The 17,498-nt window shown below is 39.5% G+C and overlaps 1 protein-coding gene across 5 annotated transcripts in view; it reads right to left on the bottom strand.

Moving 5' to 3' along the window:
* LOC140482267 (sodium-driven chloride bicarbonate exchanger-like) overlaps nucleotides 1-17,498 on the bottom strand; it is a 281,516-nt gene that overhangs the window by 126,480 nt on the left and 137,538 nt on the right. For all 5 annotated transcript variants that reach the window (XM_072579457.1, XM_072579456.1, XM_072579455.1 and 2 more), the window contains one exon: nucleotides 12,957-13,114. In XM_072579457.1, coding sequence (XP_072435558.1) covers nucleotides 12,957-13,114 — 158 coding nt within the window. The remainder of the gene's footprint in view (nucleotides 1-12,956; nucleotides 13,115-17,498) is intronic.

The following is a 17,498-nucleotide window of genomic DNA, read 5'->3' as shown; positions in this document are numbered from 1 at the left end:
ACATCAGCTAGTTGGGCTATATGACACCAGGAGAAGTATAGTTTGTATTTGCAGGTACATGGAGAGACACAGCTGAGTGCACCAGTATCAGTAATGGAATCCATATCGGTCACAAGTAGCTACTGTTGGTTCTGAGAAAGCAAGTCAGCCAAGAGCAGCATAAATATGTCACTTCATGTCTTATCAAAAGTATGCTCAGGTACTTGATCTTTTCACAAAAGTCCAAGATTCTTCTTATAGAATTCCACACAAGCTTGGATTTCTAATGACTACAAAATTGAATCCAAAACCCCATGGTTTTGCTAAGGCATTTCGTAAGGTTCCACAGGAAAGCCATTGCACAAAATACGGAGTTTCGGGATTGAAGGTGATTAAGCTGCTCAGATCAGACATTGGCTAGCTGAAAGAAGACAGAGGGTGGTGGTTGATAGGAAATGTTCAGAAATGAAAAGAAGCAGCATGAAGAAGAAAGATAGGCCTTGCAGCATCAATTATTAATAAATATTTGAAAGGTATTTTGAATGAAACTTTGAGATGAATTTGAAATTTTGGAGCCCAGTTACCAGTGGTGTGCCGCGAGGGTCTGTTTTGAAGCCACTGCTGTTTGTCATTTTTATAAATGACCTGGATGAGGGCGTAGAAAGATGGGTTAGTAAATTTGCAGATGACACGAAAACAGGCAGAGTTGTGAATAGTGCTGAAGCATGTTATGAGTTACAGAGAGACATAGATAAGATGCATAGTTGGGCTGAGAAGTGGCAAATGGAGTTTAATGCAGAAAAGTGTGAGGTAGTTCACTTCAGAAGTAACAGGAATGCAGAGTATTGGGCTAATGATAAAATTGTTAGCAGTGTAGATGAACAAAGAGAGATCTCAGTGTGCAGGTGCATAAATCCCAGAAAGTTGCCACCCAGGTTGATAGGATTGTTCAGAAGGCATATGGTGTGTTGGCATTTATTGGTAGGGGGATTGAGTTTCGGAGCTACGAGGTGATGCTTCAGCTGTACAAGACACTGGTAAGGCTGCACTTGGAGTATTGCATACAGTTCTGGTCACTGCATTATAGGAAGGATGTAGAAGCTTTGGAAAGGGTTCAGAGGCAATTTACTAGAATGTTGCCTGATATGGAAGGAAGGTCTTACGAGAAAAGGCTGCAGGAACTAAGGCTGTTTTCATTGGAGAGAAGAAGGCTGAGAGGTGACTTAATCGAGACCTGTAAGATAATCAGAAGGTTAAGTAGGGTGGACAGTGAGAGCCTTCTTCCTCGAATGGTGAAGGCTAACATGAGGGGACATAGCTTTAAATTGAGGGGTAATAGATTTAGGACAGATATCAGGGGTAGTTTCTTTACTCAGAGAGTAAAGTAGGGGCGAGAAACAGCCAGCTTGCAACAGTAGTAGACTTGCCGATGTTAAGGGCATTCAAATAGGCATTGGACGTACATATGGATAATAATGGAACGGTGCAGATTAAATAAGCATCAGATTAGTTTCACAAGACAGTACAACATCAAGGCCGAATGGCCTGTAATGTGCTGTAACATTCTATGTTCTATTAGCATTTGGGCAAGAAAAAGTATAATTAACAAGCAATCTGGGACTATGAGAAAACCATTTAATCCCTTGAATCTCTTCAACCATTCAGTGAGATCCTAGCATATCTGTGACCAAATTTCATAGAAAGCCTTTACCTGTATGCCATGGCACCTTTCGATTAAAAAAAATTGTCAACCTATATTAAAATTTACAATTAATTTAGCTTCAATTGCCATTTGAAAAAGGGAGTTTCATTTTTTTTACCACCACGTGTGTCAAAGTTTTACCTAAATGAGTTATTTGAACATCTGGTACTAAATACATTTAGTCTACTACTGCTATTTAATTATTTCTATTTATCCATTCACATCTATCTCTGAATCACTGTCTTTAACATTTATAATAATCCACATCCTTTTTACTTTTCATTTGTGTCTGGTCTTCCATCATGGAGAAAATTTGATCTGATATCAATCCTTTCTGTCTTACAGGCTCCACAATTCCTGTCGTGACTTTGCAAAATTCAGGAGGCCAAGTTTTATGACTTGCCAGAGCTCTTCTGGTGTTCTGTCATCAAATGCTATCTATAAATAATCGGGTTTTTTTTATTCTTAAGCTCATGTAAATTCAGTCACAGCATTAAAACCTGTTTTGTCCTCTTTCCTACTCTAGCCTTCAGTACTGTTACCAGTAAATGATGATCCACATTCTGCTCCATGAACATACAACAGATGAATAGGAATTAGGGGTAAGCCACTCAATCTTTTGGGCCTGCTTCACCGTTCAATAAGATCATGAATGATCTGCTTCTCACCTGAACTCTATATTGCTGCATATCCCAGATAATATTTCATCCCTTTGGTAATCAAGAATCTACCTACCTCTGCCTTAAAAATATTCAGAAAGCTCTGTTTCCCTAACATTTGTGGAAGACAGTTCCAAAGCCTCATGACCCTCAGAAGAAAACTTACTCCTCAACTCAGTATTAAAGCCTTTAGTTTGAAACAGTGAGCCTGGTTCTCAATTTTCCCTCAAGAGAAAATGCCCTCTCTACATGCACCATGTCAAGATTCCTCAGAATATTATATGTTTCAATCAACTTGCCTCTGATCTTCTAAACTCCTGCCTAGACTAGTTTATCCAAGCTCTGCTCAAAAGACAACCCACTCATTCCAGGTATAAATAAGGAGACCAATACTGTACATGGCACTCCAGATGTGGCTTCACTGAACAAGTACCTCCATGCTTTTGTATTCAATTCCCCATGCATTAAATTATAACATTTTATGATATTTCTGCAGACCTCACTTTTGTGTTTCGGGTATTAAGACATCCAGATCTCTTTACATCTCAGATCTTTGGAATCGCTCACCATTTACACAATATGCTTATTTACTTTTCTTGCCAAATCCAACAATTCTACATTTTCCCACATTATACTCCATTTACAAGCTCTTTGCCCAATGATTTAACCTATTTATGTCCTTTTGTAGCATCCTTATGCTCTCCTCACAATTTATTCCCTGCCAAGCTTGGTGTCGTCGGTAATTTTTGCAACTAAAGTTTCAGTCTCTTCTTTCAAGTCATTCAAACTAACTGTAACAGGTTGAGGTCCCAACATTGAAACCTCTAATATCAAAAAAGCTTTGGGGATGAAAATGCGAACAGAGGAGGGGAATGTTTTGAAAATGTGAATGTTCATCATGCAGCACCTGGACAAAGTACATAATGAACACAAAAGGTGGCATGGTTAGACAATATTAAAATATGCACTGGCTCATCTTTGGGAAAGCAGTGAGGGCATTGTAGAATATAACAGATAGATCAATGCAGCACTCAAAAATAGATGGGGAGGGAATAAAGTCAAGCCGGAAAGCTTCCAAATTGTCCATGAAAAGTCAATCACAGGGTAGACCAGTCAAGGAAAGAAACATGAGTGAACCTGTGAGGAGCTGCTCCTGCAATCACAGACTACATTTCTCCAACGTAGGTTGATCTAGCATGCCCAATCACAAGTTCTCTCTCTCCAACGCTTGCTGCTTCTCAAGGGTCAGAATCTGTGGTTGGGAAGGCAGCGGTGATGGGGGGAGGTGGCAGTGTTGGAATATCTGATAAGGCAAGCTGGAGGACTTACTTTGATGGTCCCTTCAAGTATGTTGCATAAGTAACTCAAACTGAAAGCCAACCAAATGCTTCAAAGTTATTCATTACCTTGGAAGACCTAGCTGAACAAAATTTTAATAGCGTCAAACAGTTCAAGAAAAGCAAGCTTTTCCAGTACTAAGAGAACTTCTGATTGTTGGTGGTGTTTTTGCAAAAGGTCAACTGGCTGTTTGAAAACAAAGCAGATATTGTGTGTGATGGGGAGAGGGTCTGATTACAATGGACATGTGGTTGCATGAAGCTTAAAGAATAATATTAATTTGATATTTCACCTGAGAAATTGCTAGGAGTTCTCTCAAATCTCTGTATGATTTTCACTTGGAAATTCCTGAGCTAGTTCTTCAATAACTAAATGTGAATCATTAAATATCAATTTGTGTTAGTTCAGGTTCTTTCGTAGTCCCATTTTGAACAAGTGGGAGAGATTTTTTAAAAATCATAAATTAACAAAAAATATGTTACTTATGCATTTCAAGTATACAATTGTTGATATTTGTTCTATTCCACACTGTTGGGATTTGATTAAAAATCCTCAAATAAATTATTCTAAATTCAGAAGGTAATGTGACTATGTGACTGCTTCATCTGATAAAGAGTTGGCTAGAATGAAAAAGAAAATAGCCCTGGAAATGAAAAGGTAGCCCTCAAGGATGTCTCACAGATAGTGCTAAAATGAAAAAAAAATTGAACTCTGGTCTATAATGTAGCTATTCCTGAAAAAGCAGATGGATGAAAGCTAAGATATCTGATCATTGTACAAATAAGATGTTTATAAAATGATTATATTTTAGGACCACCTTTATAATTTAGAGTAAAATCAAAAAATGAAGGGGGTTATGTGACCTATTTTGCATTCTGCCCAACAAAAAACTTGGGTGCATGCTTCTTAAAAGCAAACGTTGGTTCCACATTGTTTTACTGGGGTGGGAACAAGACGCTAACACCTGTAGATGATAACAATAGCATCCGTTTTGACAGACGCAGACATTGTTAGTCTCCAAGTCTCAATAGGATTGCCAGATTTAGTAAATGGCTGCATTTTAAACTGTCCATTTAATTCTAAGGTAAAATGGATTTGGGGGGGCTGAGGGACTAGAGGATAAAAGGCAGATGTTATTCATGGTGCCATAGAGATGACTTTTGAAAAGGAAAGTTTCTATAACAAGCCACTGTAGCTGCAGATTCACCTAAAATATCAATAAACTACATTAGCTTGGTTAGACTACAAGAATCTGAAAGTGAGACAGCATAAAGAGATAAAGCTATCAAGCACCTATAGTATACCATGCAGAATGATAATGGGAATTCTCTTTTAAATTTAATGAGGAAATTCATGAGGATTTGAACAAGAAGATTCATCTGGCTTTGACTTGAAAAAGAATTTCCAGGTTGACTCTCACTGTGAAAGTCAGTTCTGGGTTTAAACTGACCTAGCTACTAAAGTAAAGGAAGCAAACCCTTGTAATTGAAGACTCACTTTGTACTAGTTCCAGGAGACTGAAGTGCCCACAAAAGGAATATAGTGAAATAACATCTTAGAAGATAATTTTAAGTTATTGTAGAAGTTAATAGAAAACAATTCTGTAGATAAGGACATAAATGTAAGACTGAGCTTATGCTTAGCCAATGTTGCTTTTGTTTGTTTATTGAAAATGTTTTAAAGCTAACAATCATGCCATGTGATCCTCCCAGTCAGGCACTGGATATTCAAAGTTGGTGGTCAGCTGCCATCTTGAACTGCTGCTGTCCATGTGCTGTAGGAAGGGAGTTTCCAGATGTTGACTCAGTGACAATGGCAGTATGCATTATATTTCTGAGTCAAATTGGTAAGTGGCTTGGATGATATGATGGAGCTCCCATGCATCTGCTGATATTGTCCTTCTAGACGGTTGTATGTTTGAAAGGTGCTGAGAGTCCATCAAGAGGGTACGTTGTAAATGGTACACAACAATGCTACTGAGTGTCACAGGTGGAGAGAGTGAATGTTCATGGAAATAGTGCCAATCAAGCTGATCGCTTTTTCCTGATCATATCATGCTCCTTGAGTGTTGTTGGACCTGTATTTATTGACACAGTGAGGAGTATTCCATCATCCTACTGACTTGTGCCTTGTGGATGTTCAATAGATTTTTGGGGGTGGAGGGGATTGGCGGGGGCGGGGGGGGGGGGGTGGTGCAGTTATCAAGCAATGACGTACTGTCTGCAGGATTACTAGCCTCTGACCTGTTCTTGTAGCCATGGTATTTATATGGTTAGTGCGCTCAGTTTCTGGTTGACTGAACTGTTCATTGTGAGTTATTTACTGATGGTAGTACTATTTATTATCAAGAGGAAATTGTCAGTTTCTCTTTGTTGGAGAACATGTGTGGCAAAAATCTTACATACCACTTGTCAGCTTAAATCAGATATTGCCAATGTCTTGCTGCATTTGCACATGGACTGCGTCAGTATCCAAGGAGTCGCAGATACTGATAAAGGTTGTGCAAACATTTGCCAAAGATTTTACACAGAAGGTGGTTTGTATGTGGAATGAAATTCCTGAGGAAGTGGTGGATGTGGTACAATTACAATGTTTAAAAGACATTTGGATAGGTACATGAATAGGAAATATTTGGAGCGATATGGATCAGGAGCAGGCAGGTGGGACTCATTTAGTTTGGGATTATGTTCAGCATGAACTGTTTGGACTGAAGTGTCTGTTTCCATGTTGTATGACTGTATGATTCTATGACTTCTGATCTTGTGCTGGAGGAAAGATCATTAATGAAGCAGCCGAAGATTATTGGGTAACTACCTTGAAGAACTCCTGCAGAGATGTAGGAGAGCTGAGATGACTGACCTCCATGAACCACAACCATCTTCGTCTATGCTAGATATGACTGCAAGAATCAGAAAACTTTCCCCCAATTCCCATTTACTCCAGTTTAACTGTGTTATTGAAACCACACTCAGTCAAGGGTAGTCATTCTCACCTCATGTCGGAATTCAGCTTTTGGTCAAATTTGAACCAAGGCTATAATAACAACAGCAGCTGTGTTTCCTTGACAGAATCCAAACTAAGCATCAATGGAGAAGGTTATTTTGACAGCAATGTCGATGATACCTTTCATTACTTTCTTAATGACTGATTGTAGACTGATAGATGGTATATGGCCAGGTAGGACTTGTTCTGCTTTTTATGTGTGGTACTTTTCTACATTGTCAGGTAAATGCCATTGTTGTAGCTATTTTGGAACTTATTGGTGAGGAGCACATGTCTTCAGTATTATTGTCTATCCATAATAATACGCTACTATAAATTTTCAAACAACAAATGTTAGGCTAACTTTGTGTTTTTTTAAACTCTGTGGATTTCCTCTCTGGTCTTTCTTCAATTTTGCAGTGATATGTGCAGTTTGGAGATTAGATTCCCTACAGTATGGAAACAGGCCCTTTGGCCCAACAAGTCCATACCGAACCCTCCAAAGAGTAATCCACCCACACCCATTCCCCTACCCTGTATTTCCCCCTGACTAATGCACCTAACCCTATGGGCAATTTAACATGGCCAATTCACCTGACCTGGACATCTTTGGACTGTGGGAGGAAACTGAAGCACCTGAGGAAACCCATGCAGACACGGGGAGAATGTGCAAACTCCACACAGTTACCTGAAGCAGGAATTGAACCCAGGTCCCTGACGCTGTGAGGCAGCAGTGCTAACCACTGAGCCACTGTGCGCAGTTTTCTAACCTAAAGAAACAGAATCCAAATTGAGAGAACTTTCATAGACTATTACAAAATGTACCATTTGTAAAATTCTTGGCTACTTTCTTCAAAACTCATCGAGGTCCCTGTATTTCTCATTCTTTGCTGTTGGTTATCTCCTTGATTACTGTCACTTTTCTTAGGTTAATTTGAATGAGTTGCTATCCCTGATATTATATTAGTTTACTTGGAAATTCTGACATAATCTCTTCCTCTACTGTACACAAAGAAAAGCAATCACTCAACATGTCTGGCATTTCTTTCTTTTTGTTAACAATACTAATCGTATCTGTTTTCAATGCACTTTTTCCTAATACAGTTACAAAAAAAGGTTCTGTATTGATTTTGAGATCCTTTGCAAGTTTCTTTTCATATTTCCTTTGTATAGCTGTTTTGAGGATTTTACAGTTCTTTGAATCTTTCACAGTCTTCATATTTTCTCTTCTACTTTATTTTTTGACTTACATAATTTTTCTCCCAGTTTTTTTCTCTCAAGTACAATTTTCATCACTTGGGGGATAAATCAATTTTGTATCAATTAAATTATTTTTTGTTCTCTTCTGTCATTTTACAAGTATAGGGTGAAATGATTCTGTCTCAATTTATTGAAGGGAGCCTCTCTTAAATTTAGAATCTCATGTGGAATATTATCGCCTCTCCTGAGTCTAATTTAATTGTGGATGGCACTTAATCAGGCAGGAGTCTGGTATATGGGCCACCCTGTGACCATCCCAATTAAATCTGTGATTAAAAAGCCCACGACTGACCATTATGCCCATTATGCCAGCAAGACACCTGTAAGATGGCATTTGATGCTAGTCTGCTTATTGCCTGAATGGCACAAACTACAGGTAGCCTTTAGAAAAAGAGGCATCACAGAGGTCTCACCACCTGTCCAGCCACCAGCTGAGATACCTGGCACCTTTATAGCATTCTACCCACAGAAGTCATGTCACGTTTCTCACTTTCAAACACGACACTGAACTCAATTATTTTGGTGGCAAAGTAGTTAGCACTACTGCCTCACAGCACCAGTATCCTGGCTCAATTCCAGCCTCGGGCCCCTGTGTGGAATTCTCACAATGTCTGTGTGGCTTTGGTCCGCTTTCCTCCCACAATCCAAAGATGTGCAGGTTAGGTGAACTGTCCCGTATTGTCAATGGATATGCAAGTTAGATGGGTTTAAGACGTGATAAAGGGCTATAGGGATGGAGTGGGGTGCAATGCTATTCACAGTATCAATATAAACATGATGAGCCAAATGGGCTCTTTCTAAACTGTAGGGATTGTATGTTATCAATTAGATAACAGTTCATACTGAACTAGTCTACTAAATAAATGTGGTATATAACCCATTAAATCTAATGTTGCCTCCCCTGTTGGTCCTATTGTTGTAGAAAACTACCCAAAACACACTAGAAAAACGTATTACCTTTCTGTCATATGCTAGTCTGCTTGTACAAATCTCAATGAATGGTGAAGCCTCCAACTCTGCTTTTATTAAATGCCTGCGTGATCTCTGTACTGATGCAATCTACCAGAGCAGAGCTCCTGTCTGGGGTGAGGTTGTGGGAGGAGATGGTGCAGTGAAAATAACTCCCAATAAAGTCTTAACACTTTTCTCTGTTTCTGAATTGTATATATAAAGAGTCCACCTCCACTTGATTCCTCTTTTATTTTAATTCATTCACGTGTGCATTGCTAGTTAGTTTTATTGCCCATCTTAATTGCCTTGAGAAGGTAATGGGGAGCTGCCTTCCTGAACTACTGTAGTCATTGGATTGTAGAAAGTTCCAGGATTTTGAACAAGTGACAGTTTAGGGACAGTGAGGTAGCTCCAAGTCTGAATGGTCAGTGGCTTGGTGGAGAACTTGTAGGTAGCAATTTTCACAGCTATCTACAACTTGGCCTTTCTTGGTGATAAAGATTGCTGGCTTGAAGGGCGTGGCCAAAGAAGCCTTGGTGAGCTACTGCAGTACGTCTAGTAGATGGAATGCATTGTTTCCAATGTGTGTCAGAGGTGATGGGAAGCAGTGTTGATGGTGGTGGTTGGGGTACCAATCAAGCAGGCTGCTTCGTCTTGGATGGTGTCAAGATTACTGAGTGTGCAAGGTTTGTGAAGGTTTGTAGCTCAGGTTGAGGTTTAGGGTGTAGGTTTGCTCGCTGAGCTGTAGGTTTGATATCCAGACGTTTCGTTACCTGGCTAGGTAACATCATCAGTGGCGATCTCCAAGTGAAGCGAAGCTGTTGTCTCCTGCTTTCTATTTATATCTTTCTCCTGGATGGGGTTCCTGGAGTTTGTGGTGATGTCATTTCCTGTTTGTTTTTTGAGGGATTGGTCGATGGCATCTAGATCTATATGTTTGTTTATGGCGTTGTGGTTACTTGCGGACACCAACACCTACCAACAGGTGGCGCTAGACCCGACCCCACAACCAAGAAACAAAATTACATATCTCCTAAGAAAATTACACAATTCCAGACAATTAAACAAGATGGAATTCCAGAAAATGAAACCCAACAGGACCAACACCCCACGATTCTACGGACTACCAAAAGTCCATAAACCAGGAGCTCCCCTCAGACCTATAGTCTCACTACCTGGAACACTAACTTACAGACTGGCCAAAGAACTACACGCAAGACTGAAATACCTAGTGGAAGAGTCACAGCACTCCATCCACTCCACCCAGGAATTCCTAAAAATCATCAAAAACACCAAAATAGAGGAAGACGAAACAATGATCTCATTCGACGTAACTGCACTGTTCACCTCCATCAACATCGACCTGGCAAAGGAAACACTTACCACACTTTTAGAAGAGACCATCACACACACACCAACCACGATCAATCACATTACCAATGAAAACATCATGAAGCTAGTGGACCTGTGCCTCACCACCCATTTCACTTTCAACAACATAGTCTACAAACAAACCAACGGCACACCCATGGGATCTCCACTATCAGGATTCATAGCAGAAGCAGTAATGCAAAGACTAGAACAAACAGCCCTACCAACCATCAAACCAAAAATCTGGGTCCGCTACGTAGATGACACCTTTGTCATCACAAAACAAAACAAGATAGAAGAGACATTTAACATCATCAACAACACCCTCACAGGCATAAAGTTCACCAAGGAGGAAGAAGCCGACAACAAACTCGCATTCCTGGACATCACAGTCAAAAGAAAGGACAACGGAGAACTACAAACCTGCGTATACAGAAAACCGACAAACACTGACCAAATACTTAACTACTCCAGCAATCATCTCAACACACACAAACAAAGCTGTATCAGAACACTATTCCAACGAGCCACCACACACTGCAGCACAGACGAACTTCGGAAAACAGAGGAGAACCACCTATACAACGTATTCAAGAAGAACAGATACTCAAAAAGTACAGTGCGCAGATTCCTCAAGAACGAACCACGACAAGCAGACCTAACACAGCCAGAAACCCTAACCACCTTACCATACATCAAAGAAGTTTCAGAAATGACAGCCAGACTACTAAGACCTCTCGGAATCCTAGTAGCACACAAACCCACCAACACTCTCAAACAAAAACTAACAAACTTAAAAGACCCAGTAGAACCCATGGACAAAACCAAGGTCATCTACAAAATTCCATGCAAGGACTGCCACAAACACTATGTAGGACAAACAGGAAGAAAGTTAGCCACCAGGATACACGAACACCAGCTAACCACAAAAAGACACGACCCTCTCTCCCTCGTAGCCCTACACACGGATGAAAAAACCCATTTCGACTGGGACAACACATCTATCCTGGGACAGGCTAAGCAAAGACATGCCAGAGAATTCCTAGAGGCCTGGCACTCCAACCACAACGCCATAAACAAACACATAGATCTAGATACCATCTATCAACCCCTCAAAAAACGACCAGGAAATGACATCACCACAAACCCAGGGACCCCATCCAGGAGAAAGATATAAATAGAAAGCAGGAGACAACAGCTTCGCTTCACTTGGAGGTCGCCACTGATGATGTCACCGGCCAGGTAATGAAACGTCTGGACATCAAACCTACAGCTCAGCGAGCAAACCTACACCCTATTACTGAGTGTTGTTGCAGCTACACTCATCCAGGTAAGTGGAAGGTGTGACGAGGTAAAATTACTTGCAACAGAATTCCTAGCCTCTGACCTGCTCTTGCAGCCACAATATTTGTGTGGCTAGTCCAGTTTAGTTTCTGGTCAATGGTAATCCCCAGAACCTTGATTGTGGGGGGTTCAGTGATGTTAGTGCCATTGAATGTTCTACATAGGCATAGAAAGTTTGACATAGGCACAGAAAATCCCTTCTGTGCAAATGAAGTTGGTCATTTAGTATGAAGATGAGGAAACCAGTGTGTTGTGAACATTTGGATTCTCTGGCTGTTTCTAATGTTTCTGCAACTACCCATTTAAGGAAAAGAAATTCTCCCCTTTGAACTGCTTTCATCTCCACCTTTCAATCCTTGAACAACATAATTTTTTTCTTTTATTTGTCATGAACACCCTCTCCACTAAACCAACTCTTCCACCTTTTACAGATTTTCATGGCCTTAATTTCACAGTTCATAAAACATTGTATGTGAAAGTTCATCTGGCAGTATGAATGTTTCTGAAATAGTTCAATTAAGTCTTATCTTACAAGATGCAGTGCAATACCTCAGCAAGGTTCTTCCAACAGAACCCTCCAAACCAGTGACCTCAGACACCTAGGACAAAAGCAGCAGGTACAAAACTACTACTTGCAAGTTCCTCTCCAAGCCACATACAATCCTGACTTGGAAATTTATCACCATTCCTTCACTGTAACTGGGTCAAAATCCTGGAGCTCCTTCCTTAACAAGACTCTGGGTGTCTCTATGCTCTCAAGTTCAAGATGGACAATTCACCACTACCTTTTGCTAGGCAATTAGAAATAGGCAATAAGTGCTGCTGAACCAGCAACATCCTCATCTCATAAATACTTTTAAAAAAAAAATGTAAGTGCATTATTTCTATCTTAATTGCACGAAACTACATAAAAATGGAGAATGATAAATATTTGACAGAATTTAAAACTACAATTTACTAACAAATGCAATATTTTCCTCACTATAGACTCATGCGCAGGTAGTAAAAAGATCCTTCAGTTATTCAGCAGAATTCACAAGTGGCTCAATTCCAACTGTTCAGGTTCAAATGTCACCAGTGAAAAACAAAAAGCATTGAACAGCTCTTGATGGATAGCATGCAGGTATGCCTAATAATTCCAAGAGTTCAATGGGGTAATTGAAAGATGTATTATTAGTCTAGGTTAATGGCTTTAAAAGGTTTAGAAATAATGATCAGCTTTGTCCTACTAAACTATCAGAATTTTCACAGCTGGAAACATCTTTGTTTATATCCTTATACCTGTCAGTTAAATTGCCTTTATTTTTAATTGTTGTTCCCATACATAGGTTTCCAGGGAACTACATGCACTATGCATTGAAGAGACTAACCGTGTTGGAATGGGAACTTCAGCAACTCCTGAGAGAACAACAGCAGGAGACAAACGGACAAATGCTACTATTGATCGGTCCAAAAATTCAAGTTCACCAACTAAAATGTTGGAAGCCTCTGCACCCGCAGGAATCTTTTTCATAAAATGCATGTCCACCTGAAAGAAGAGCACAATATAAAAAACAGAGCTTGAATACTTTTCCTTTGAATAATGTATTTGTTCTTTTATATGCCATTCTAGTTATAGTTTCAGACAAACATTATATATGCCATGAGCTTTAACTTTGTGTCTACTGAAGTTGAGCCGATATGAAGTTTCCATCTTATCAACTGGAAAACATCTTCTATAGAGAAATAATTATCAACAAATGTTAAAGTCATTTTTGTTTGGAATCAATTACATTCATTATGCTTTGTTGCTGTGTACAGGTCATTGATGCGCCTGATTTCATGTTTCACTTTAGTTAGGTTTTACACAATATTACTAAGTAAGTGAAAACTGGCAAATGATTTCCTGCTTAAAGAAATTGAAGTACATGAAGGAGAGTGTGGACGACCTCCCTCACTACACCAGTGGCTGGGTCATATGCCCCTGTTGTGATGGGGTTGAGGTCCATAAAAAGGTCCATGATTCCTATGCCTGCTGCCTAACATGCTGCCCTGCTGAAATTTTACCAGTAGTGGCAGAACCATTGGAAGACCTGCCTACCATGATCACACGGAGGCCCTTAAGTTCTAATTTCACCAGTCATCATAGAGGCCCGCACCAAAATACTAATATACAGGTTGATAACGGGGAAGCAGAGTTGCCTATTTAACATGTCCCCTAGGTTCAATATCCTCTTCCCCATCCTACCAGTTCTTCTTCCCCAGCCAATATATCTCAGACTCCTCAGCCTCTGAGCTGTAGCCTGACAGAAACACAGAATTTGACTTATTCAGTCACTACATTATGTATCCCCTTCAGGCCATAAATACACATATTATTTTAAGTAGCATATCATTGAACTAATGAATAAATGTCCCTGACCAAATAGCATAGAAAATAGGAAACAAAAACAGAAATTGCTGGAGAAACTCAGCATATCTGGCAGCATCTGTGGAGAGAAAGCCAAGTTAACATTTCCAGTCTCGTGAATCCTTCTTCAGAACTGAAAACAGAAAGTAGGGGCAAGAGTTGACCATTCAGCCTTTCCAGCATTTAATACAATCATGGCTGATCATCCAACTTAATACCCAGTTTCTGTTTTCACCCATAACCTTTGATCCCTTCAGCCCTAATTACTATATCAATAGCCTTCTTGAAAACATTCAACACTTTGGTCTCAACCACTTCATGTGGCAGAGAATTTCACAGGCTGACCACTCCCTCTGTGAAGAAATTTCTCGTCATCTCCTGACATCTACAAGGACAACATAATTGTGCTTAGTTGCATTGTTGAAATGAATATTCACCTCAAATGCTATATTATCTAATATGCAAACTATTATATAAATCAAAATTTATAGAAATGTTCTATGAATCTGAATTCTACAATCTAGCCTGAATTTTGTGTATAATTTAATACATTCTCTTCTTAGTCACACATTATTAACTCATATATAAATGCCACTTAATTTATATGCTGTTCCATTCTCACAGTCTACTGCAATGCGTCAAAAATAGCAACGTAAGGTGGCAGTCAAAACAAAGAGAACAGTGAATGGCCGTCCTGGTAACCACCATGGTGAATTGCTGGAAGGTTTACACTGAATTAACCTAGAAACAGCAATAAAATGATTACTGTATTCTCATAAGCATTGAAAAGTATAAAATTCCATCTTAATTAACTGAACCCTTCGCTTCCAATTTTTCCTAATTCCTTGAAATAAATTCAAATCTCCAGTCCCTTTACTAATGATCTGCTTACATCTAGATTAGCATTGTTCAATTTGATGGAGCAAATTCTTTAAATGATTTAATCAAAATACAGTTAGACTCCAAAATTTTCCTGCATATTTACCACAATGTTTAACTCTATATCCAGATGCAGAATCAATTGCTGACAAAATATAAAAGAGAATGCTTCAGTAGTTCCATAAGAACACTATTCTATTATCCTCCCTATACAACAGTTAGTCAAATATTATTGAAAATAAATTTAAGGCTGTACTTAAGCTAAAATTACTCATATTTTACATAATTATTTATCCTAACGTTGAATCAAATTTCTTTTCACAGCTTTCATAACGATTGCATTTCTATCTAACATGTTTTTTCTTGGCGGGAGCAGGTGATTTGGCCATGCAAATTCAGTAACTTAAAGAGGCTAACTTGTATGTAGCCTTTCCAGCAACATTGAGACTATACAGCTGCATAGCTTAAAAGGGAATACTTCATCTATCTCCCAAGATATCTCTGCATCTAAAACTACTTATTTTGTTTATACATCTATGTATATAAGTGTTTATTTCTGTCTACATGTATTTATGCAGATCTTGCTCAGGCTGAGTTAAAAGATTTTGTTGTACTGAAGTTGAAGATTGAGTTTGGATAAATTGGGAAGGGAAGATTCTGGAATGTTGCAGTATATACAGAAAGAATTCTGCAGTTTAAGAGAATCAGACCGGCATTATAAACTGGTCCCAATGACAACACTAACTTTTCTGTAACCTGTACAAACTGGAGCCTCTGGCACACCTTGAGAAATACCACAGGGGATATATTAATTGTACATAATTACATTTTGCAAATGTTGAAAAATGTTAATTCTTTATTAAATTATAAAGCTCATTACCAGAAGTAAATCCTTACTATGGTGAGAAACTAAAATGCAAGCCAAAACAACTTTTAAAATTTACTTGGAACAATATAATTTAAATTCTGCCTGACTCCTGCATGTGATAGATATAGCTTTTCTTCAAATTCTTAATTTATTGAACAAGATCTTGCACCAGTGACAAGGCTGTTGCTAATGGTATCAGAAGTGACCAACACTTCTGCTCGGGGTGAGAAGGTGGCCATTCACGATTAGTGCAGTGGAAACCAATTCGGTAAGCAGGTATGAAGAGTGCAGCAGATCATGCAGCTGAGGTGGACAAGAAATAGTCACATTTACCATTACAGTTTGAAGGCATGGTGCCATATTTAAAGAACACCTGGACACACATTCACAACAGTGAAACCACACCTAAGAATCGTTTCCCCCAAAGGTGTTTCATGACAGAAAAGGTGCAATCCCACAAACCAGCAAAGGCTCACAGGAAACCAGTAGAGAAAGATGGGAGGTCCTGTTCCATCCCATCTGCCCAAAGCAACCTTTGCAGAAATAGCAGTTCAAGAGCTGGTGTCCACTGCTGAAAGAGAATGAACAATCTGCTGCAGTGTGTAAGGCAAGGCGACATCATGTAGTAATTGCAAAGTGACTCTCATAAGGGTATCAAGCAGTGTGAACAAGCAAGCACAGAGGGGTGCAGGCAGAAGCTTGGATTTCAGGTTTCAGCAACAGATGGAACTTGTAGATTTAATGTGTAGGAGGAATTACACGCTGTTAATATTATACCAGTTGCAGGATGGTGTGGGTGTCAAACATTTAATGGAGAGGACTCAGAAACTGTCATAGGCATGTATGCTCATAAAGTGTTTTTCAATCATTAAGATAGCACGTAATCATTCAGTTTGCAGGAGAAAAGAGCTCATAAATGGAGGCAGTACAATATGACTGGAGGAGGCCACCCACGGTATGAGAACTCTAAGTGCCTTTGAGGAGAGGCTGCAGAAATTGCCAGGCAGGAACAGAACTCAACCTATGCAGGTGGAGAGGCAGGAGTTTTACCAGTACGGATGCCTCCAATTTGGTGATGACAAATGGACATGTAAAAGTAATTCCTGAAACACTACTGATAAAAGAGATCGTGCATAACCATCAGCTGATTCTTTATGTTCTCCTAACATATCCTCCCAGTAAGTCTGAGAAGATGAAACAGCCTATCCCCAACTCCATTTCAGCCTTGAGCACCACATCTTGTGATGATGACTCAGAATCCTCAGAGGATGCACCGTCACGACATTTATTTGAATACTTCATCAGCACAGAAAAAATATTGGAAGCATGCATTAAGTTTCACTTTATGCATGTTTGTCATATTTTAATTTTATTACTTGATTCTGTATTGGTTGTATGAATTCAAGGGCATCACACCTCATTCTCAACCAGTTCTGGATGATGTGGACTTGGACAACAATTGCAAAACATCTGGCAACCAGAAGCAATTTCACCCAATCTTAAATTCATTAAGGCTGCTGTCATTGGACCATCTGCTGTCAAGTTATTGCACGTCTTGCCGATGTTCAGGTGATAAGGCTCTTTGCAAGGCTTTGGTCCCATCTGGAGAATGTGTCAATGAATCAGAAATGTATCAGTGCCAAATTAAAAGTGCATGTGGCATCCAGCATTGCATTCATATGGGCTTACTCGTGAAAAGGGCATCCAGCACATTCCTTCAAAGTCACAGGTCACATGAATGTGCATTAGGCTGTACAGCACAGATGCTGCAATATA

The sequence above is a fragment of the Chiloscyllium punctatum genome, chromosome 10, assembly GCF_047496795.1.
Source record: "Chiloscyllium punctatum isolate Juve2018m chromosome 10, sChiPun1.3, whole genome shotgun sequence".
Classification (NCBI taxonomy): Eukaryota; Metazoa; Chordata; class Chondrichthyes; order Orectolobiformes; family Hemiscylliidae; genus Chiloscyllium; species Chiloscyllium punctatum.
Note: the sequence above shows the minus strand (reverse complement) of the source record. Positions and strands in the feature narration are given on the sequence as shown.